Here is a 25,738-nt window from a genome sequence, read left to right as displayed (position 1 = left end):
AGTCTTCCAAGAAACTCAAATATTAACTGTAATATGAGGTGCCTTAATAAACAAAGGAGTAAATAATTTGATAATATTTTCTTAAAAAACTTACACACTAAGATCTTATTTTGTGATATAAATACCACTGAACACTTAGGTATGAAACAGCTCTATTTTCATTTTAGCCAAACTATAATTTTTTATGTCTCTCAGTTAACCTAAGCTTTTTTCACACTGACCAGTTGGAGTCTAATTTATTTTTACCATATCTACTCATATTCTCAGAGTGTTTAAGGAAAGTTGAAATTATGGAAAGGAAAGAATGAGAAAGAAAATATACACCAATAACTGGAAGTAAGGTTAATTCATATATTAGAGTACCATAATAAAATATAAGGATCTTATCACAAGAAAGAATTTTTTTTGCAAAGGGATCTAAAAAAATCATTTTTAGTGAAATAATTAAGACCATTTTATCACAATCTATCTTTTGAAAATAAGATATTTAATATTTCAGTTCTTAAAATTATCCCATAGTACTACATGCTTAAGCAGGAAGAGAGAAGTTCATTCCATCCCTAAATTTGAGAATTCATGTTTTAATGTGCTCACTAAAAACTGCTTAATTGGTAATTCGAAAAAGAACATTCTGTAAATAAAAGAGAAAGAAAACCACACAACTTTAACTATCTGTTTCAATCTCTTCACACTAAAGGGAGGATGTCATGTTTTTACTTTCTGTCCATGTATTTTCTCTACTAGAAGAAGAAGAAGAAAAAAAGCAGAAAACAACAGAAAGGGTGGAGTAATAAGAGGTCTGATGTGTGTAAAAACTGGAAAACAGTCTCAAATGGAAAGTTGTGATAGAAAGGAGTAAGAAAATAAAAGTAATGAGCTTAACAAAGTATCAAAGGGACAGTGATGAAGGGTGAGAGCTTTGGAGCCAGACTGCCTGGGTTCAGATCCCAACTCTTCCACTTACTGAGTAAGCGTGGGCAATTTTCAATAATCAATCAATTACTTCATCCACACAAGGGGGACAGTACCAGCATGTGTCCCAGAAGACAGTGATGAGGAATAAATGAATGAATACATGTAAAATAGTATTTCAAATAGTACCTGCACATAAAGGACTCAATAAATGTTAGGTATTGTTATTTGTCTACAGCTTACTTTAATTACCAGCAATGTTTTTTATTCTTGAAAATAGTAAATGAAACAATGACCTAAGTGTAACAAATTAATAAGAAAATGCAGACTTCATTTAATAATAACTAGTAGTCTGCGATACTACTATTAATTTGCATGCTTTAACGTCTCTAACAGTAAATTAGGGACAACATTTGCCATTATATTATCTCCGCTATTGTGGAATTAAAGGACTTCCCTGGTGGCTCAGATGGTAAAGTATCTGCCTGCAATGTAGGATTCGATCCCTGGGTCGGGAGGATCCCCTGAAGAGGGAAATGGCAACCCATTGCAATATTCTTGCCTGGGAAATCCCATGGACAAAGGAGCCTGGCAGGCAACAGCCCGTGGGGTCGCAATAGAGTTGGACACAACTCAGTGACTAAACAAAACAAAAACACAAATGCTTTAAAAACAAAACAGCATATCATCTGCATCAAAAAGTTTCCATTCCTATATAAGACAAGTAAAAAAAAAAACCCCACCAAATAAGTTTGTCATTAATAGTTGCTTTCGTTTTTCAAATATCCACTTAAGAAGCAATTTAAGTCGAAAACGATCTCAGAGAGTAGTAGGTAGCTTACTAAGGGCAATCAAAACTTGCTGTGTTGGGCTGCCCCCTACAGGCCTCAACGTATCAATTTCTTTCAAAAGGTATCTAAGGGGGTATCATTGGAATCTTATATTAAAAATATTAATTCTAAACCAAAGCATTATTCATTTATTGATTCTAGTAGGAAAAAGTCTCTGAGAAATATCTATAAAGATACAGAGAGAAATGAAACAATTCCTTGACCTCCAGGAATTCACAGGTTACATCTTACAGTGAAACTGTACACAGACTTTAAGAGATCCATGGTGAAATACTGCAAAGGAGCTTAAGCAATGACTATATTACAAATTCTGTGTGTAGAAAAATAATCAGGCTGGAAATGCAAGACTCAAGTTCTACTTCTGTCTCTGCCATTAAATATCCAATTGAACATTTGAGTAAGAGCTCTGTGCAAGCTATCTGTCGTAGTTCTAAAATTAGGGGGTTAAATGAGATGATTCTTAAGGTTTCTTCCTAATGTACACACTTGCCATAATAAAAAGTAGAAGGGAATGCTTTAAAACAAAATTCAGAGAAAGAGAAAATAATTTATACATGGTATAAAGGATTAGGGCACATATGGAGAAATCAAGGGAGACTTCTTGGGGGAAATGACATTTGAGCTGAATTACGAAGCATTTTGGAAGTAGAGGCTATTCCTAAGAGGAATGAACAGAGCAAGAAAATTTTAAAAACAGGCAAGTTTTGGGGATCAAAGACCTAAATGAAAGAAACAAAACTACAAAACTCTAAAAGGAAATGCACTTTGTATTAGGCAGAGTTTTCTTAGATATGACAATATGAAAGCATAAGGAACAACAACAACAAAAAGACCTGGACTTCATCAGAATGAAAAACTTCTGGGTTCAAAGGACATGACCAAGAAATTAAAAAGACAGTCCAAAGAATGGGAGTAACTATTTATAAAGTAAATATCTAGTGAAGGTCTAGTATTCAGAATATATAAAATACATTCACAACTCAATATACATATATATATATATATATACATATTCATAACTCAATAGTGAAAAGGCAACCCAATTTAAAAATAAGCAAAGAAAAGCTATTTCTCCTAAGGAAATATACAAATGGTCAGTAAGTACATGAAAAGATGCTCAGTATCATAAACAGTAGCAGTTTAGTCACTAAGTTGGGTCCGATTCTTGCGACCCCACAGACTGCAGCCTGCCAGGCTTGAATTCTCCAGGCAAGAATACTGGAGTGGGTTGACTTTTCCTTCTCCAGCTCAGTATCATTAGGGAAATGCAAATGAAAATCATAATGAAATATCCCTTCATATCCACTCAGGATGACTAATCAAAAAGGCATATAACAACAAGTGTTGGCAGAGACATAGAGGAACTGAAATTCTCATTCATGGCTGATAGGAACATGAAATGGTGCAACTGATTTGGAAAACAGTTTAGCAGTTCCCCAAGAGGCTCAACATGGAGTTATATGACCCACCACTTCCATTCCTAGGTATACACTCAGGAAAACTGAAAACATATGCCCACTGTCAAAATTTGTACATGAATGTTCATAGAAAATAACAGCCCTAAAGTGGAAACCAGCCAAATATTTATCAACCAATGAATGGATAAACAAAATGTGGTATATCCAGACAAAGGAACGTTAGTCATAAAAAGGAATGAGGTACTACATGCTACAAGATAGATGAAACTTACACCACATGAAAGAAGGCAAACACAAAAAGACACATGTGATATGATTTCATTTATATGTCCACATAGCACATGCACAGAGACAGAAAGTAAACTGGTGGTTGCCAGGGGTCGGGGGAGGAGGAAAGAGAAGTGACTGCTAATGGGTATGGAGTTTCTTTTAGAGGTGATGGGAATGTTTAGAAACTAGACAGTGGTGATGACTGCACAACTCTGTAAAGTGCTAAAACTGTCACTTTAAAAGGGTGAATCTTATGGTCTGTGAATTATATCTCAAAAAAATAACCCATTAGACTATTTGATCATAAAATTTTGTGGTGTGGAACCACAGAAGACCCTGAATAGCCAAAGCAATCTTAAGCTGAACAAAACTGGAGGCATCACACTCCCTGACTTCAAACTGTATTACAGGTTGACACTAATCAAAACAGTATGGTACTGGCATAAAGAGAGACACACAGAACAACGGCGTGGAACAGAGAACCCAGAAATAAGCCCTCAGACATGTAGATGGTCAACTGGTTTACGACAAAAGATCAAAGAATATACAATGGGGAAAGGACGGTCTTTTCAATAAACGGTGCTGGGAAAACTGAACAGCCATATCCAAAAGAATGAAACTGGACCACTTTTTTATACCATTCACAAAATTTACTCAAAATAGATTAAAGACTTGGAAGGATGTAAGACCTGAAACCATAAAGCTCTTAGAAGAAAACTGAGCTCATAGATACCAGTAAACGGTAAGAAGAGTGGTAAGCTGCCTGACAGGGTCATGCAAATTATTTCTGTGGATCTGACACCAAAAGCAAAGGCAGCAAAGAGCAAAAAGAAAAGATTGTTGGACTCTTATTTTTTTTAATCCCTTAAAACACAAATCAACACCCCCAATTAATTCTTCACTAATTGAACTAACCTATGTCTGCAAAACATTCATCTCATACTCAACTGCTAAAGTCTCAATCATATTCATGTTCTTGCAAAGAAGAGATTCTTTTAGAATATGTGCACATGTATATACCACATAGAGCTAGATCTGAACTCTAGTCCTTGCTCCACTGCTTACTAGCTTTGTGCCCTTTATCTGGTCATTAAAAGACAATAATATTTGCTCTGTCCACACAAAGGTGCTGTGAAGATCAAAGCATTTCACAAAATATAAAGTGCTGCACAAAAATAACTTATTACTATATTTTCATATAGCTCTGTTCTACTTCATTTTTTTTAATATGCAACTTGTCTTTTATTACCTTTTTTTTTTTTTTTTTTGGTTTGTGTTTGCAAGGCTCATCTTTTTTTTCCTTTTTTTTCCCATTATTTTTATCAGTTGGAGGCTAATTACTTTACAATAATGTGGTGGTTTTTGCCATACATTGACATCAATCAGCCATGGATTTACATGTGTTCCCCATCCCTATCCCCCCTCCCGCCTCCCTCCCCATCCCATCCCTCTGGGTCTTCCCAGTGCACCAGCCCTGAACACTTGTCTCACGCATCCAACCCGGGCTGGTGATCTGTTTCACCCTTGACAGTAAACTTGTTTCAATGTTGTCCTCTCAGAACATCCCACCCTCGCCTTCTCCCACAGAGTCTAAAAGTCTGTTCTGTACATCTGTGTCTCTTTTTCTGTTTTGTATATAGGGTTATCGTTACCATCTTTTTAAATTCCATATATATGTGTTAGTATACTGTATTGCTCTGTTCTACTTTAGAGCAACAGTAGAGAATGATAGTTTGTGTGTGTGCATGCTATATCACTTCAGCCATGTTCAACTCCTAGCAACCCTATAGACTGTAGCCTGTCAGGCTCCTCTGTCCATGGGATTCTCCAGGCAAGAATACTGGAGTGGGTTGCCATTTCCTTCTCCAGGGAATCTTCCTGACCCAGGGACCAAACCCATGTCTCTTAGGTCTCCTGCATTGGCAGGCAGGTTCTTTACACCAGCGCCTCCTGGGAAGCTCAATGATAGTTTACTCAACAGAAAATCCAGCCCAGAATTCTACAGTAAAATGTATGGTATGAATGTTACAGTCTAACTGATGATGAGACCAGGGTGACTACCACCTTCATAGATAATGAGAACTTCCTTGGCTTGTTACATACAGTGGGTGTATTTTGTGAGCACCTATCGTGTACGGCACTGCGAGGGGCACAAAGAGCACAGTACAGAGGCTCGGCTTCGTCTTTGCATTTACTAAAGAAGAAAGTCTCTTCAGCTGTTTAATAAATGTTTAAAACTCTGTAAAGAAATTAACTTCATAAGCTGTATCTCTACAGAAAGGTGAAAATGAATAATATGCCTTCAACTTGCAGGTTATTTATCATTTTTTAACTGTCATCTTCACTTGGATCAGAAGTGAAGTTACTTTGAGAACTGATCATCCATCCTCTACTTTCTTGTCTTTACATGTGAGACACAAATCCTATTTTTAAGCATAGATGTTTCATTGTAGTATGCTACCACCACAGCTAGGGCATGAATTTAGCATTATACCTTGCCCCGAGAATTACTGCTATAAATTCTTTACATGCAAAAATAGCATAATAACAATTATATGTGGAGAGGATTCTGGGAGCATGCAAGCTTAATGCTTCCCTCTCTTCCTTCTATTCCCAAATCTGTCTCCTACCCACAAAGTGGTTCTCTGAGCTAAAGTAACTACTGGAGAGAGCAGGCAGGCAAGATCTACATGGGGGAACCACAAACCCCTACAGTGTCTCCCCTCTGGGTGGACATGAGCCTAAGGACCAGTGAGCTTACAGATCCCAAACCGAAGGGAGAAGCTGGGAGGAAAGGCTGATTACTGCTAGTAACATTGTTATTTAACACAGTCTTGGCAACACAATGCTAACAATGCAATGAAGCAAGAACAAGAAATGGCTGACAAAAATGGTGGGAAGAGGGGTTTTGGTTTTTTTTTTCTTTTTTTTGGTGGATGCCATAAATAAATATCTAGAAATGGAAATGAAATAAAGAAAAACAAAATCTAAAAAACACCTAGAAATAAATTTTAAAGAAAGACAAAGGGCCTACTGGAAAACATAAAACCAAATCTGAATAAGAAAAATGCACTGTGTTCTTATGTGGGAAGATTTAATGACATAAAAAGGTGAATTTTACCAAAATTAAAACAGAAATGTATTTCCACTTATTGACCATGAAAAGACTGGGAAAAAAGGTTAAGTGGTTAATTGCCCCAGCAAATATCAGAACATTAAAATCAAATAAAAATAATACTGCCATAAAAATAAACAAATAAACCAATGGAATGGAAGAGGAAATTCAAAACCAGATCCCTGCAGTCAAGCTATTTTAATGTAAAGCAGAAGTGGCACTTTTATCTAATAGGAAAAGAATAGTTTATATCAGGAATCAATACACTACAGCCTGCAAGCCAGACTGTGCCTCTGTCCTGATTCTGGAGATAGAGATTTAACTGGAACACAGCCATGCCCATCAACTGCACGTTGTCTATGGTTGCTTCCAAGCTATAGGACCGTACAACTGCAACAGACACCATCTGCTCTACAAAGCTGAGAATATTTATTTTCTGATTCTCTAAAGAAAAAAGTTTGGCCACCCTTAGTTTATATAATAAATAAACCCACTACAGCTAGCTATTGCCTGGAAGAAAATAAAGCTGTATGCCTGTATCTCATACAGCACATAAAAATAAGTTCCAGATGAGCTAAAGAGTTACATATTAAAAACCAATCTTACAAGAAAAGCTAAGTAAGAAAACTATGTATAACCTGCAGGTGTATGGGGAGGGGCCTTCTTAATAAAGAAAGAAATCCATATATGACTAAGAAAAAGATATATTAATAATTGGGCATATAACGCATTAAAAACTTTTTTTTTACAGAAATATACTATAAAAATCAAGACAAATTTTAAAGTTGTGATTATATTTTACAGTGTTTGCTAGAAAATGGTTAATATCTATAAAAATAATCTTTTGTAAAATAACAAGATAAATAACCCAAAAGAAAAATAAGCAATGTATTTATTTTGCCCCCAACTCTGTACTCAAGACCAACAGGCTGTCCTACTTACATCCTCTCTGCCTACAAAAGTCCTCGCATTACTCTCTGCCTACCTAATTCCATCCTCAAAAGACAGGACATTTCATCAAAGTCTCCTCTGCCCTACTAAAACAGATCAAACTCTCCTCAGCGGAACTAGCCTTTATTACACTAAATACCTCTCCTTCACAGCACCAATCACAGTTGTGATTTAAAATTTGATTGTGCACTTATTTCCTTTATTATTTTATTATAAATCCTTAAAGGGTGAGGTACCATATTAATCACCATTTGTATCCCCTGTGCACAGTACAAGCACGGCATGCAAATACTTGTGAACAAGTGAACGTGGTGAATGATTAGAAGAATGAGAAACTTTTTCTTACATGCATCATACTGGCAGATAACACTTATAAATCCACTGCTTCTTGAAAAATAGGAATTATGTGCCTAATTTTTACACTACAACCTAAATATCAGTGCCTGAGGACATCACAGTCAGTTTGCAAGTCTTTTTCACAGATACCCTCATTAATGACACCTGTTTATGTGCTAGGCTAAATAACATTTTAGTTACATTTCTGAGGCACTTCCTGCCATTAACCTCATCTCTAGAATACTAGTTAATATGAAGCACCTGGATTTCAGGAACACAGACCTGAAATACACACACCAAACCAAACTGTTATGTAAATGACAGAAATGACACATTCTGGTCAATAATGGATCTCCAAACCACTTTTGGTCCTATTTTACTTTTACCACTAAAATTCTGTCATTGGATTACAGTCATTCTGAGCCCACTGATAATCAAATTACAGATGAAAAAGAACTAAAGTTTTCCAACAATCTGCACGAAAGTCAACCTTTAAAGAATACTGATAGTTAGAGATTTTCTAGGTTTGGTCAAAGTGGACTTCATGGACTCCACTTTCTGTGATAATTATGTCTTGAAAATTCTGTAAACTTAATTTTTAGGAAGAAAACAATATTTTGTTTGTAAGTCTCACTTAGGTCTGAATTTTAGTCTTCACACTTTTTATATGTGTGCCCCTCAGCAAGTCATTTATAATTCCTCAGCTTCAGCTTCCTCATGTGGGAAATCAGATAAAGATCCCTACCTCCTAAGACAGTTGTGAGGCCTCCAAAGATGAAATGAACCTCACTCAAGCATACTCACTGTCCTTCTCTTTTTATCCCCTGCTATACAGGAATTGTTAGAAATCTACAAAGAAAAAAAGTTTAGCGAAATTATGCCCTTCATTTGTCTTATTAATAAACCTGGATTTCCAGGTTTTATTTAAATTTACTCACTAATTTAAGGTCTCAAATTAGTACAGAGATCTATTAGTATATTAAACAAATGAAAGGTGCAGATTAATCAAAATGCCACATAAGTAAAAGCTACACTTAATCAATGGACTATCCCAACCATACAAATTAAAGAGCTACATATAAGGGAGTCAATAGGAGAAATCTGGTATTATCTTTAGATCATATAATCTAGGAAAACAGCAGATCCCATCTTCCTTTGGTCAAGGCGTGTACGAAGACCCAAAAATACAAAATAGGGAAATGGAAAGAGGCAGCAAACAGACAATGGGCAAAAACTGAGACTCCTAAATTTTTATATTCACTTATGCATCTCATGTCTAAAATTTTAATCAAGTTCAAAACCAAACCAGATAGAGGTAAAGCCAACAGCAAAGTTACATAGGTCAATAAAGAGTTCCGATAAAACCCTGAGGCTCTGTCTCCACCTGTTTGAAGAAAATGTGCCGCTGTCTTGACTAAGTAAAGAACAGGCAGCAAGCTCTGCCCTAACAGAGTCCCCACCTGGCAACCAGGTTTTGTCAATCAAATTTTGAGAATTCTCTAGCTTCCCACTTTCTATCTAATTATAGAAGTTTATGAAAACCATTCTCTCCCACACGTACACATTCTCTTTCTCTTTCCCTCTCTCTCACATACATTCTAAGTATCATTGTGCTTATGATATAGCAGTAAGAGGTAAGGACGCATCTGATAATTTTCCCCAGAAAAGAATGGTAAATGTGAAAGAGAAGATCGACATTCTGTACATCTGCACTATTATTCTAGCAACAGTAATCCTACAATTCCTACGTTAGGTAATAGTAATACCCACCTTCCCTAAAGGAGCTTCAAGCATTTGCAATCTATAGTTAAATACACATGCTGGAACCGAACCATCCAATAGTGCTGGGAGGTATATATCTCAAATTAGTTTTGCAGCTCCTGTTTTTTTGGAAATGTCTTTAGAATCTCTATTTTATTCAACTAAATTCCACAAATAAGGTATCTTGCTAGGCTCTAGGTATGCCTTATGTTACTATGGAGCTCACGGTACAAGAGTCCCAAACAACTATTAATGACTGCTGACTGATTTACTGAATTTTCAAGATGAATCATTTTAAGAAATTATTTTAAAGTCATACGAACAGTGTCATAAAGGCATGAACTATGTTTATTATAAAACTGATAAATTTGCTCTGAAACCAGGAGTATAAAACATTTTAAAAAGAACGTCACTGATACAATTAGATAAACCTGTAATATGGCTTCTTTAAAGAACAATTCCAACCAGATGTATAAGTTCACTCAGTTACGCCCTTTTCGTTTTGTTGATGAGGAAACGAAGGCCCAGCAAGACTGAGTAAGCACCTGTGGACACACAACGAGTCAGCGTCACATCTCCCACAGAGCCTCAGGGGCCTCCCTTCCAGGGCCGTGCTGGAATACAGGGGTGCATACAATGCACTGTTTTTCCCATGCAACCCTTCCAACAGCTCTTTTCCACTTGCTCCTACTAGTCTCCAACCATTTTAATTAATTCTAAAAGTGTTTTTTCTTCAGCTATTCTACAGCATTATCCTTATTAAAGGCAGCTAGCTTTTTCAGTTTGGGATTATTTGAACTACAAATTTTTTTTTTCAGCTTTAGAATTATGAAATCTTTGGTGCTTTAATACTCTAAGATTCAATTAAGTACCTGTGAAGCACTTACAGTGTACATAATAACACTGTGCTAAATCCTACTACACTGAATCAAAAAGGAAAAAAAAAAATTTAACCTTGCCTTCGAAGATATCACTAGCATGTTGATGGTATTAGTGTATCCAGAGTGCAAGCGAGATCAAGAACTAGACAAATCACTGAACCTGTCTTGGTCTAGATAAAGAGTAGTTCTTCACACTGTGCTTTAGAATTCCCATAAATATGTGACACTACAACTACTGACCCTAGGAGACAGAGTCAGGCCACCTGAGTCAACCTCACTTGTCCCCATCCATCCACACCACCCAAAGTTCAACCCCAAAGTGGGTTCCTGCATTAAAAAAAAAGAAAGAAAGAAAGAAAGAAGAAAGCCATTCAGAAAACATAAGGACCACTCTTAAAATTCTGTAATAGCCCGTTACTGCTTTTAATCTGTATTTTTATCACCAATATCTATGTCTGTGATGGTAAAGACATAGCCTCTTCCTATGAGATTTATAGACCACATAACACATCCTACCCACTTGAAGTACTATTGCTGCTGTGTTGTGCTTAGTCGCTCAGTTGTGTCCAACTCTTTGCGACCCCATGGACTGTAGCCCGCTAGGCTCCTCTGTTCATGGGGATTCTCCAGGCAAGAATACTGGAATGGGTTGCCATGCCTTCCTCCAGGGGATATTCCCAACCCAGGGATCGAACCCAGGTCTCCCACACATACTTAGTCCATAAAATCTTACTCAATTCTGGCTTTCCTCTGTGGGATAACTAAAGCATATCATTACTGACTCTAGTTCTATAAAACCACTCTGGAAGTTTCTCTTAGGGAATATCTAAGCAATCAGTACCAATTCGTGTAATAAGAAACAGTTTTTCTCTTAATACAAACACGCAGACTTCCTGCCGCCTTTTCCCACATTATTTTATGCAAACACGGGAACTGACCTGTTTGCCCACTGTTGAACGTAACAGGTGCAGAACTGTTCTACCTCTCCTGTGCCATACAGACGACAATGAGACTCTCCCACACCAGCGGCAACATTGCTTCCTGTCCCTTTCCTTAACAGGTCTCTACAAACCTCTTCCTCCATTGGGTTAACCTTTACTGATTTATCCCAACCCTCAATTGCCTTGCTCCATCAGTGACTTTCCTTCTTATTTGATAAACAGCATTCTTCCATAAAATAACCTAAAATTTGCCTTCCAATTACTTCACCAATTCTTTATTATACTGTGGATGATCCATGGCTTATGATATACACTGTCTTTAGTCTTCACTAAGTGACACATTAGGAAGCAATTTTACTGAAACTATTATTGTGTTTCTAACTATAGGTGAGGTATAAAGGATATTGCCCTGTCCCCTCTAAATGTGGTCATGTGAGAAATTTCTTTCCTATTGGTACCCAAGAAAAGTTAGTTTTCTCTGATACCCTAGTAAATTTTCATCATATATAAAAATGAAAAAAATTTATATCTCATCACATTTCTTTCTCCCTTGCTCTGGCTGCAAAGAAGCTTTGGGTCAAATTTACAAGTCAATTTCAATAAATTTAAAAATTTTAATAAATTTGAAGGTCTCACTTATTCACAGTTTAGATAATTTCACACTGAGTTTCCATTTTATATCTTCAGTGGCTCTGATTTTAATTCTATTTTGCTTCTGTAAAAAATATATTCTTGAAAATTGCCTCAGATTCTTCATGATATAAGATACGGTATAAATAAATAAGGTATGGCATTTCCAAATCCACTGTGTAATATCTGTGCTTAACAAAGACTAATAGAATTAAAATTTTATTTTTCTGAAAAAAGGAAGCAGAAGAGTGTGGCTAATTACATTATCTGATTTCATTCCATCAGTCATTTTTCTCATGTTATTTATGTTGTACATATTATTAATCTATGATCTAAACAGTCTATTTGCCATTATCTTCATTAATAATTGAGAAGCAACCTTATTAAAGTCATAAAAACTTTTCATGAAGTATATTGGGATTTTTGGTTTTTACTTGTTTTCAGTTGGATGGTTTACTTTCCTTTTTGAACACACATTTATATGATGGCCCTATAAAAGATTAAAAAATAACTGTAGAAGCAACTGCAAGTAAAGACTATGAGATAGTAAAAATGTCTACAAAGGGAAGTTATGATACAATCTCTTTGAATTTGAACGGAGGTCCTGCTAGATGAGTGTCTATGTCTGTGATACTATTTCTATTAATAGTTTCTATTCTTAACTGCTTTTTCCATGATAGTAGGCAACTTGCTTTCTGGTTACCATTCATTCAATAAAAATTCACTCAGTATTGCTATATAGGAAACATATGGTAGTTTTCAAGTACTCTACAGAAACATGGAGTTTTTTTAACCCCATGAAAGGGTATGGTAATGAGAAGCCACCATTTATTTTGTTGTACAGCACTGAAGACCCATCATCTAAAACAAATACAGTCAATTCTCATCTGCAGTACTCATGTTCTATAAAGTCACTGCAAACACTGAATTAACAAATACTGAACCACTGGAATATAAGTGTTACTGCAAGTCTCTGCTCCTGTGTTCTTCAACTCATCAATACATAATCTTATTTTATGTACATTTCTGAATAAAGACAACATTTCAGCACTATGCCCGGGAATCATTTTTAACATCAAAATTACCAATAAAAAGCACAAAAACGTGTAGAATGTGGCACTAAATAGACTGGGAAGTCACTTGTTTATGGTATGAGAGCACATATTATGGTTTAAGAAGGCTGAAATGTGCACGTAGGGCATATCAAATTTTTCATCACTCTGCACATGTCCAGGGTAGTACTGTTGAGCAGTGAGACTCTGAGATTACAAATAAATATCAGCAAGCAGGCTAATCTGCCAATACAGAATCTGCAAATAAAAAGGACTGACTATATGGTGAGGACTGACTATATGAGTCACATACTTCACAGTGCAATCTCAGATGTGATTGCCACCAAAAGAAAGAGATCTAGAAAGTCCTAATAAGTATTATTCGGCTACTATGTAAACATAAAAGACACTGGACAAGAGTGTTTTAAGAAGTAAGATGTTTAGATGGAGAAACATACCGTGTTCATGAATTGGAAGAATCAATATTGTCAAAATGGCTATTCTACCCAAAGCAATCTATAGATTCAATGCAATCCCTATCAAGCTACCAACGGTATTTTTCACAGAACTAGAACAAATAATTTCTCAATTTGTATGGAAATACAAAAAACCTTGAATAGCCAAAGTAATCTTGAGAAAGAAGAATGGAACTGGAGGAATCAACCTGCCTGACTTCAGACTCTACTACAAAGCCACAGTCATCAAGACAGTATGGTACTGGCACAAAGACAGAAATATAGATCAATGGAACAGAACAGAAAGCCCAGAGATAAATCCACGAACCTATGGACACCTTATCTTTGACAAAGGAGGCAAGGATATACAATGGAAAAAAGACAACCTCTTTAACAAGTGGTGCTGGGAAAACGGATCAACCACTTGTAAAAAGAATGAAACTAGAACACTTTCTAACACCATACACAAAAATAAACTCAAAATGGATTAAAGATCTAAATGTAAGACCAGAAACTACAAAACTCCTAGAGGAGAACATAGGCAAAACACTCTCCGACATAAATCACAGCAGGATCCTCTATGACCCACCTCCCAGAATATTGGAAATAAAAGCGAAAATAAACAAATGGGACCTAATGAAACTTAAAAGCTTTTGCACAACAAAGGAAACTATAAGCAAGGTGAAAAGACAGCCCTCAGATTGGGAGAAAATAATAGCAAACGAAGCAACAGACAAAGGATTAATCTCAAAAATGTACAAGCAACTCCTGCAGCTCAATTCCAGAAAAATAAATGACCCAGTCAAAAAATGGGCCAGAGAACTAAACAGACATTTCTCCAAAGAAGACATACAGATGGCTAACAAACACATGAAAAGATGCTCAACATCACTCATCATCAGAGAAATGCAAATCAAAACCACAATGAGGTACCATTACACGCCAGTCAGGATGGCTGCTATCCAAAAGTCTACAAGCAATAAATGCTGGAGAGGGTGTGGAGAAAAGGGAACCCTCTTACACTGTTGGTGGGAATGCAAACTAGTACAGCCACTATGGAAAACAGTGTGGAGATTTCTTAAAAAACTGGAAATAGAACTGCCATATGACCCAGCAATCCCACTTCTGGGCATACACACTGAGGAAACCAGATCTGAAAGAGACACGTGCACCCCAATGTTCATCGCAACACTGCTTATAATAGCCAGGACATGGAAGCAACCTAGATGCCCATCGGCAGACGAATGGATAAGGAAGCTGTGGTACATATACACCATGGAATATCACTCAGCCATTAAAAAGAATTCATTTGAATGAGTTATAATGAGATGGATGAAACTGGAGCCCATTATACAGAGTGAAGTAAGCCAGAAAGATAAAGAACATTACATCATACAAACACATATATATGGAATTTAGAAAGATGGTAATGATAACCCTATATGCAAAACAGAAAAAGAGACACAGATGTACAGAACAGACTTTTGGACTCTATGGGAGAAGGCGAGGGTGGGATGTTTCGAGAGAACAGCATGTATATTATCTATAGTGAAACAGATCACCAGCCCAGGTTGGATGCATGAGACAAGTGCTCGGGCCTGGTGCACTGGGAAGACCCAGAGGGATTGAGTAGAGAGGGAGGTGGGAGGGGGGATCGGGATGGGGAATACATGTAAATCCATGGCTGATTCATGTCAATGTATGACAAGACCCACTGCGGTATTGTAAAGTGATTAGCCTCCAACTAATAAAAATAAATGAAAAAAATATATACATATATAAAATGGCAACAAAAATTAAAAAAAAAAAAAAAAAAGAAGTAAGATGTTCAAGGCTTTCATAAGTTGGTATTGTTAAAGATGTTACTTCCTACCTGGTATATTCTAAAAGGGATATAACGAAATCCATTTTCTTCTGCAGGATATTCCATGAGTTTCCGATTGATGGCCCAAAACTGGTCAAATCTGTCTGTAACGATAAATTATTTATTAAAGGTGTATATTGTAATTTAATATCTCATACAAAGAGATGAAAACTGTTAAACATCCATTCTCATAGAAATTTCTGAAAGGGCATTATTTATATATTATTTCTTCTTAAACTTACCTTTCCATAACTAAACATGAAGCAAGATATAAAATTAATTTTTTCTACATTATTGTTGCTTCTTCTTCCTAGATATTTTTATTAGACATTTTTTCTCATAAGAGAAACCCTAAACAGATTATGACTAGTTGGGGTATCACGGCAAAAAACATCAGGGATTGATGAATGTCTTGATTCCCTTGATCTTATTCCTACCGTCTAAACTATAAAAGCACAGCTTCCAGTGACCTAAAGTTTAACCAGAACTTATTTAAGGAAATAAAGTAAAAACACTAAATACAGTACATGTTAAACAGCAAAAACATAAGATTATAGGACAGGCTTTGAAAGAAATGTGAAACTGACACTTGAGAAATAACTGTCAGTTGCACTTTTAATCTCAGACTGATTAAACAATTCCTTTTTAAAATGTCAGGCTTGATTTTTAAAAAACAAACTTTACTGTTATATAATTCATACACTATATAAAATTCACTCTTCTGAAATATATAACTGAGTGTTTTTAAATACAATGAGTTGCTAACATGTAATTTCAGAACATTTTCATCATTCCCAAAAGAAACCCATATCCATTAATAATTATCCCCTCCCCTCATCTGCTGGAAATCACTAATCTCTATTCTACTCCAAACATTTCATATAAATGGAATCATATAATATGTGGTCTATGTTTTCAAGGTTTATTCATGTTGTAGCATGTATCAGAACTTCATTCATTTTTATGACCAAATTATATTTCGTTGTATGCAGATACCACCTTTTGTTTACCCATTATCAGTTCGTGGACATTTGTGTTGTTTTCACTTTCTCGCTAGTATGAATAATGCTACCATGAATATTTACATAAAAGTTTTTGTGTGGATACATATTTTCAATTTTCTTGCATACACTACGTAAGAATGGAATTGCTGAGTTATAAAGTAACTGTTTATGTGCCGCATGGTAACTACGCTTGGAGGAATTACCAAACTGTTTTTCAAAGAGGCCACACCATTTTGCATTTCTACCAACAACAACGTATGAAGGTTCTGATTTGTCCACAAACTTGCCAACACGTTACTGTTCATCTTCATTACAGTCATTCTAGTGGGTGTGAAGTGGTATCCCCTTATGGTTTTGATTTCCATTTCCCTAATTATGGGCTTTCCAGGTGATTCAGTGGTTAAAAATCCACCTGCCAATGCAGGAGATACAGGTTTGATCCCTGGGCCTGGAAGATCCCCTAAAGAAGGAAACAGCAACCCACTCAAGTATTCTTGCCTGGGAAATCCCATGGACAGAGGAGTCTGATGGGCTACAATTCATGGGGCCCACAAAAAAGTCAGACAGAACTTGGTGACTAAACAACAATAAAGACTAATTATGCTAAGTATACTTTCATTTGTTTACCAGCCATTTACATATTTTCTTTAGAGAAATATCTATCAAATCCTTCGTCCTCTTTTTAATTGGGTTATCTCTTTGTTGTAGAATATTATAAGAGTTCTCTATGAATTCTGGATATAAGCCCCTTATCTGGTAAATAATATACAACTATTTTTTCCCATTCTCTGTGTTGTTTTTTTCAACACCTTGAACTCACCCAGAATTCTACCTTAAGATATTTTTTATATATAGAAATTCATCTCAGAATTAAGTCTCTTTAAAGTACATGAATACTCCAGAATTTCAGATGAACCTGTATTAAAGCATATTCTCTACTACTAGACTCATCTCAACCCAATTTACTGGCTATCTATTCATACTGCTTGAGCCATCACAGTTATACGTCAAGAACAAAATTTGTTTGTTTCTTCTTATAGCCCTGTCCTAGATGACTGTGACAGCCTCTAGGCCTTCTCTAGTCTCATTTTTAATCCCAATCTGAGGAAAGACTCATACTACAATAGAACTGGTAGCATATGGAATTTAGAACCCAGTCAGTCCGGGGCAATTTCACAGATGACAACTAAGGTCCAGCCTGTTATGAGTTTCGTTAAGAACCAAAACCAGACTCTTGGTCTTCTGATTCAAAGCCCACAACCGTTTCAATAGTTGGAACCACAAAACTGTATCTTAATGCTAAGAGTAGCTCCTTTAACCACAGTCCTTTCATATATGAATCAATCATTCATTCAATATCTTTTAAAAATTATCTTTCTACTATCAAGTATCAAACAAGAATGTGGTAACTGAAGTGATTCTAATGCATTGCTGAAATTTTACTACTGCCTCATCATTAAATCTCTAGCACCTACTACAGTGCATGCATAACATATGCTCTTGAATGAATAACAGAACTAAATACATGACTATTCATTAAAAATTTTTGTATTCTAATCCTAGGCCTCCAACGAAATAGCTAGGTGACTCAGTTCAGTTCAGTCGCTCAGTCGTGTCCGACTCGTTGCAACCCCATGGACTGCAACACGCCAGGCCTCCCTGTCCATCACCAACTCCCAGAGTTTACTCAAACTCATGTCCACTGAGTCGGTGATGCCATCCATCTCATCCTCTGTCGTTCCCTTCTCCTCCTGCCTTCAATCTTTCCATGCATAACGGTCTTTTCAAATGAGTCAATTCTTCACATTAGGTAGCCAAAGTATTGGAGTTTCAGCTTCAGCATCAGTCCTTCCAATGAATATTCAGGACGGATCTCCTTTAGGATGGACTGGTTGGATCTCCTTGCAGTCCAAGGGACTCTCAAGAGTCTTCTCCAACACCACAGTTCAAAAGCATCACCTCTTCAGTGCTCAGCTTTCTTTATAGTCCAACTCTCACATCCATACATGACTACTGGAAAAACCATAGCTTTGACTAGACGGACTTTTGTTGGCAAAGTAATGTCTCTGTTTTTTAATAAACTGTCTAGGTTGGTCATAACTTTTCTTCCAAGGAGCAAGCGTCTTTTAATTTCCTGGCTGCAGTCACCATGTGCAGTGATCTGGGAGCCCAAAAAAATAGTCTGACACTGTTCCCACTGTTTCCCACCTATTTGCCATGAAGTGATGGGACCAGATACCATGGTCTTAGTCTTCTGAATGTTGAGCTTTAAGCCAACTTTTTCACTCTCCTCTTTCACTTTTATCAAGAGGCTCTTCAGTTCTTCGCTTTCCGCCATTCGGGTGGTGTCATCTGCAGATCTGAGATTATTTCTCCTGGCAATCTTGATTCCACCTTGTGCTTCATCCAGCCCAGCGTTTCTCATGATGTACTCTGCACAGAAGTTAAATAAGCAGGGTGACAATATATAGCCTTGACATACTCCTTTTCCTATTTGGAACTAGTCTGTTGTCCCATGTCCAATTCTAACTGTTGCTTCCTGACCTACATACAGATTTCTCAGGAGGCAGGTCAGGTGCTCTGGTATTCCCATCTCTTTCAGAATTTTCCACAGTGTATTGTGATCCACACAGTCAAAGGCTTTGCTATAGTCAATAAAGCAGAAATAGATGTTTTTCTGGAACTCTCTTGCTTTTTCAATGATCCAACGAATGTTGGCAATTTGATCTCTGGTTCCTCTGCCTTTTCTAAATCCAGCTTGAACATCTGGAAGTCCACGGTTCACATACTGTTGAAACCTGGCTTGGAGAATTTTAAGCATTACTTTACTAGCGTGTGAGATAAGTGCAATTGTGTGGTAGTTTGAGCATTGTTTGGCATTGCCTTTTTTTTGGGACTGGGATGAAAACTGACCTTTTCCAGCGAGGTGACTAGAAATAAACCAACTGAAAACTCTGCCATAATTCACTTACAGATGAAATAAAGACAGTCAGACTAAATAGTTCTAATAACTTTTCTAAAAATAAAATTTTGTAATTATTTAAGACAACCTTCTTATTAAAATAAAACATTTAAGAACCACAAGCAAATCTTTATTAATGAAAGATATATACTGTTTCTAATAGAGAGGGGGAAATGAGCTAAAGGAGGGATCCTTAAGCAGGGAAGATTTTGCTTCCCTTGGGTCTGGGGATATTTTTGGATGTCACCAATATATGTGCGTGTTACTAACATCTAGTGGGTGAAGGACACGGATGCTGCTAAAGATACTATAATGCATAGGACAGCTTCCACAGCCAAGAATTATCTGACTCAAAATGTCAACAGGAGGAAAGCAAACACAAATAAGAAGTACAGAAAAATAGTAAAAAGCTTTCACATACCTATATCGCAAAAAAGTAAACTGGAAAAAGAGACATTACTATGCACATTATCAATTTACTGACTCTCAGCTCCAAATCTGGCTTTCAATATATACATGGCATAATGAACACAATTTCTTTAAGTATCTCTAGGTTGGAACCATGGGTCAGGAAGATCCCCTGGAGAAGGGCATGGCAACCCACTCGAGTATTCTTACCTGGAGAACTCCATGAACAGAGGAGCCTGGTGGGCTATAGTCCACGGAGTGGCATAGAGTCGGACATGACCAAGTGACAAACACACACGCTACCTTGACAATCACATTAAACTTTCTCAGTAGAGTACTGGAAGGACACTGCAGGAGAAAGCGGCTCCTGCCTGCCTCTGCACACCGCAGTCCCCTAACAGTGCCCTGCTTTCCTCTGCAGGCCCATGTGGGTGCCTGACCTACAGCTTCCCAGAGCTGCCATTCCCTCTGCTTGCCCGTGCCACTTGCTGCTGGTGGCCCACACTCCAGGTTTTCCTGATTTCCCAGCAACTGCAGGCCTGCTTCAGCCTGGCAAAACAGAGACTTTTTCTACTAATCCAATGTGCTGGAATATACCTTCTCCAATGATATCAAAACCCAGTCCTGGGAAGGGGCTCCTGGGAAGTGTGAACTTCCTCTTTAGCCCTAGGGTACCAGGTCTGATTTTCTTATATATCCTGTCACTCTTTTATCAGAGTGTAATAATTCTACATATAAAACAATCTATTCAACCCTTTGTGTGGTTTCTATCTCCTGACTGAACCTAGTCTGATATAACTATGTTCAAAAGGAATAAAGACATAATAAAGGATCTGTATTAATTTATATTAGATTACTTGTCTTATAAACATAATATGTTCTTACATAAGATTAGCATTTCCTCGGTAACATCAAAAACATTCTAACCAAAAATAATCTAACTTTTCTAAGTCAAAGTTATTAACAGGAAAGACACAAATAGAAAGAAATTAACAGAAAATCAGTGCTGAGTTTAAGTGTATAACCAAATGTCTTTCACACTGGGTTTTGTAACAGTAGGATCTCTTCTAACCCCTAGCCAATAATTAAATAAAGTTGGAGCAAGGATGTACTGTTAATTTCCTACATGTTAATGAATCAAGTGCATATTAATTTGTTACCAAGCAGTACTTTGAATACTGGAACTGAGTTATTGCCATGAAAACAGAACCTACAAGTGAAAGAGGCTCGGTGGTCTTCAGCTACTCATGTTTTAAACTGTAAATTTAGGTAAATGTGCATCTATTTCAAGAGTTTTCAAATGAGTTCTAATTCTAAAACAAAACAAACAACTAAGTATTGACAGAAGAAAATTAAAACTAGCAGTCACTTAGCTTATCCAAAGAAAAACGGAAAAGAAGATAACTTAATACACTTCTCACCCGAGTTATTACGAATATGACTGCTAAGTTGGCTTCTGTATTTTTAACAATCCTTTAGGATAGCTATCCAATCGACAATCACAAAATTGAAGGCCTGTGCTATAGAAAGTCAATCCACTTTTTTTAAAAGATATTAAAAATAGGATTTCTCAGAACTCTGGTGGCAACCAATTTTTTTTTTCACTCGCTAATGAATTAAGCTTTTATTTTGGTCTTGGAAATTTTTAAAAATCCAGAGAAACAATTTTAAACCAAGATCTTCCTAAGCAGCACAGAAATAAATTGATTTATTTGTGTTCTTCATTCCTTACAGGGAAAAGGCTGCAGAAAAAAGTGGCAATTTTAAAGGATGTATCTGTTTTTCCACTTAAGCTTTATTAAGAACTCAAGGCAAATAACTTTTTAATATTCAAATGGTACAAATAACCTATTTGTTTACAAGATCCCATGGGAGACATGGAGGTCCTCTGAAGGATGGCACCCCAGCCTCCTTTCAGCACTGTGGTATTGCTGGCTTGGACAGAACCATAGGGAAGGGCTGAAATGGCCCCCACATGCATACCATTCCACTTCCTGCAAGTCTGTGATGTCAAAAAGAATAGATTTATAGCACCCTAACTAAGTGTCAGATCTTGACAGCTCATAAAACACAGGCTTTGAGCTTTTCTTGGAAGAGAAAAGCAAATGGCTGAAAATTACTGCTGAAGGGAACCCATTCCTCAGAAAATTATGGATTTATCAACAGTATTATTCAAATCAATACTACAAGCAGCCATGTGATAGATGCAGTGTTTTGACCAGAGGCTTTCAAGCTTTGCAACAGAAAGCATATCCAAGTATAGATCTATTTCTTCACGTGTGTGTGTGTGTGTGTGTGTGTGTTAGTTGCTCAGTCGTATCTGACTCTTTGTGACCCCATGGACTACAGCCCGCCAGGCTCCTCTGTCCACGGGGATTTTCCAGGCAAGAATATTGGAATGGGTTGCCATTCCATTCTCCAGGGGATTTTCCTGACCCAGGGATCAAACTCAGGTCTCCTGCATTGCCAGGTGCATTCTTTACCGTCTGAGCCACCAGGGAAGCCCAGTTCCTTCACACTGTAATATAGTGAACATCTTTGTGAAAAAAAAATCAGAGGGCAAAAAAACCCATGTGTGTTATCCTCAAACTCATTTGTCCTCTGAGTCACATATTAACAGGACAGTCAGGCTGACCAACTGATGGCATCAATGCCTCGATGGACATGAGTCTGAGCAGGCTCCGGGAGTTGGTGATGGACAGGGAGGCCTGGCGTGCTGCAGTCCACAGGGCTGCAGAGTCAGATATGACTGAGCTATTGAACTGAACTGACAGGCTGATCCAGGGAGGGAGCATCTACACACCGCAGCACGTCCACTGGTGCTCAGATGCTGCTCAACAGAGCCACACCCACACATTTCCATGAGCCCTTCTGTTTGAGGCTTTAAGTTACTGAGCTATATCTGGCGGGGAGGTCCTAATCAAAACAAAGAAGCCTTGAAAACTTCAAGGACCCCTGAAAATTCATCCTGAAGACAGAAGCAGGCTGGCCTCTGTAATAAGGCTGAGAGGAGAAACAATCCTTAAGGCCAGCACTTAATTCTGTTCATAAACACTCATCTTGGAAGCAGGATTGTACTCTGGGGAATCTGTTGTTGGAGCTAATCAAAAGAGCAATAGAATCTGAATCTGAGGAAATTTTTGACCTGGCTTCTCACTGTCTCAGAATAAACTGAGAGAAGACATTTATAGTAGTCTCCCCTTCTCCACTGGGGATATGTCCCAAGACCTCAGTGGACACCTGAAACGGTGGACATCACTACGTATCCATGAGTCCCATACGTACTATGCTTTTTTCCTGTACATACACTCATAATAAAGATTAATTTATAAATTAGGCACAGTAAGAGACCATCTAGTTGCCAGCATCACTAACAATTTGGGACCATCATTAAGTGAAAAAAGAGTTACCTGAACAGAAGTACTGGAATCCCAATGTTGATGTGATAACTGTGACAGATACTATGAGACTCGTGGGAGGGTAGAACATAGTGTGGATACGCTGGAACCATCCCTTATACTTCACATGCTGAAGTCAGACAGAGTGAGACTACATCATGCTGCTCAGGACAGCATACAACTTAAAACTGATGAATAGTTTATTTCTGGAATTTTTCATTTAATATTTTCAGACCATGTATGCCCACAGGAAACTGAAACTGTGAAAACAAAACCATGAATAAGGAGGGACTACCATACCCTTTTGCCCTAAAAAAGAAGTGCTATTTTAAAAAAGCCAATTCCTGGGACTGACTCTTGGAATAAAGATGCTATAACTCTCAGTCTAGAAAACTGGCATCAGGAGAGGAATCAATATATATTTTGACAGTGTAATCCTCTCTATATTCATTGCGACAACTTTCACCTAAACCACTATCGTCTCTCATCGGAACCACTGTGACAGCCTCCTATCTGGTCTCCGCTCTTCTACCTGCATCCCCAAAACAGATCCAGAAGGCGCTTTTCATACAAATCAAATCATGTCATGAATGAATAAATTTCCAAACATTTTTCTAAGGGACCATAAGGAATAATGCTTTGTAATATACTTCAACAGTATGATTATTTGAAGCTAAGTACTAGAATCGTCATTAAAAAGAAAAAATCCATTGCATCTCCTTACTGGCTATGAATGGGGCAGACCGCACCCCACTCAGAACTGCATACAAGCAACCAACACGTCGCTGTGGATAAAATACTTCCTGCCCAGGAAGCAGGTTCCTTTCAGCCCCCTCCCACCCCCTTGGAATACAACGGTTTCTGCATCTCTCTGAGACCTCACTGTCTACCAATCTGCTTACTCACTAAAGCCCGAGATCATGCTACCTTTCTGTCTCCAGAAAGCACCAAGCTTCTTCCCATGTCACAGTCAGAGGCTTGGAATCCTCACTTTCCTCATCTTCACAGAGCTGCTTCTTTCTCACCATTCAAGTCTCCATGGAAGTGTCGCCCCCTCAGGGAAGGCTTTCCTTATAATTCTAGCTGAAGTATTTATTTTCTTCTAAACATGTCTCTGTCTCCCAACTAAAATATAAGTTCTATGAGGGCAAGGCCTTTGTCTTCAGCCCTAGAAAACGCCTGGCACAAAGTACATGCTCGATGAATGTTTGTTCAATGATTAAACAACTAAACACATGACTGACTTTGATAATGTGGAGCAGCAAAAAAGGCATCGCAAACGCAGCAGAGCACAATGGGCAAGCAGACGCCGCGGAGCCACACTGCCTGGGTCTGCTTTCTGGCTCTGCCACTTAATAGCTGGGTGAGTTGAGCAACACTTTAAAACTTGTGTATCAATGTCTTCATTTGTAAAATCAAGATATTATTAATAGTATTTGTAGAGTCACTGGAAGGAATAATGAATCCATATGTACCAAATACCGAGAACGGTACTTGGCACAAAGTCAGTGCTACCCTAAGCATTTTGTCTCTTAGGCTTCTCAACAAGAGAAGACGCCAAGCCTCTACACACAGATTCAGTAACAAGGTAAGTGAAGGGTCAAAACCAGTATGAAAAAGTGGTTCTGCCAAAACCCCATCATCACAAGATTGTTGGAGTGTTCAGCCTGGCTCACAACCACGGAGTCTGCAACATTCACATGAAATTCTATGTGAATGTTGCCTCCCGTAAGTTATGCAACTGAGGGCCTTTGCTAGTCACGGTGGGGAGAGTCAGCGCCATAATGCAATCCAGCTGTAACCCTTTACAACACTGGATTCCTTTTATAGCCCCTTCGCTCCCTCCAACCCTTTCAACTACCCTGTAAGGCCCTATCTTTTCACTCTGTGGGAACAACTTAATTGCCATTTACCTGCCATCAATTTTCAATGCATCAATCTCCAGCCATATCATGAAACAGTGGTGGGAGCAGGAAAGGTGGTCCAAGAACATCCAAGTGGTCCTCCAGTCTTGGCAGGCTGGCATGAATTCCACCTCTCCTAACTTTACCATCTAATAACCATTCCTTCTCAATCCCCCTCTCTCCTAACAAGTCTTAAAATGTTAGGGGAGAGGAGATTAAGCATGATGGGAAAAAAAAAAGAGGTTTCTTGTTAATCTAGGTAGATGAGAGGCTCACAGTTATATACTTTATAGCACAGGTCTACAAATGGAGCCAGTCCAAACTAGTTACTTTATAAATGGTTTAAAAAATATTGTTGGAAACTTAAGAAAAAAAAAAAAAAACAAGAAACTAATCTTACTAAGTATTGAAAAAGTCAGAGCTGTAAATTTTAATTTCAACATCATCAATCAGTAAACCATAACTGCAAGTTACATCATCTTAAATGTCTTCCAAAACAATCCCAGTAACTGACTATTTTTAACAGACATAATTCAATTACTGTATTCTAACTTATTAAGAAACATTTACTTCAAACTTATTTCCAAACAGGGCCAGTAACAACATAAAAAGGATTCAAAATTAA

At 37.5% G+C, this 25,738-nt stretch overlaps 1 protein-coding gene across 5 annotated transcripts in view; it reads right to left on the bottom strand.

The window, feature by feature from the left end:
• Positions 1–25,738, bottom strand: part of ATG5 (autophagy related 5) — a 116,206-nt gene that overhangs the window by 32,785 nt on the left and 57,683 nt on the right. For all 5 annotated transcript variants that reach the window (XM_043889959.1, XM_043889957.1, XM_043889956.1 and 2 more), the window contains one exon: positions 15,447–15,541. In XM_043889959.1, coding sequence (XP_043745894.1) covers positions 15,447–15,541 — 95 coding nt within the window. The remainder of the gene's footprint in view (positions 1–15,446; positions 15,542–25,738) is intronic.

Source organism: Cervus elaphus, chromosome 28, assembly GCF_910594005.1.
Source record: "Cervus elaphus chromosome 28, mCerEla1.1, whole genome shotgun sequence".
Lineage (NCBI taxonomy): Eukaryota > Metazoa > Chordata > Mammalia > Artiodactyla > Cervidae > Cervus > Cervus elaphus.
This window is presented reverse-complemented; position numbering and strand designations above follow the sequence as displayed.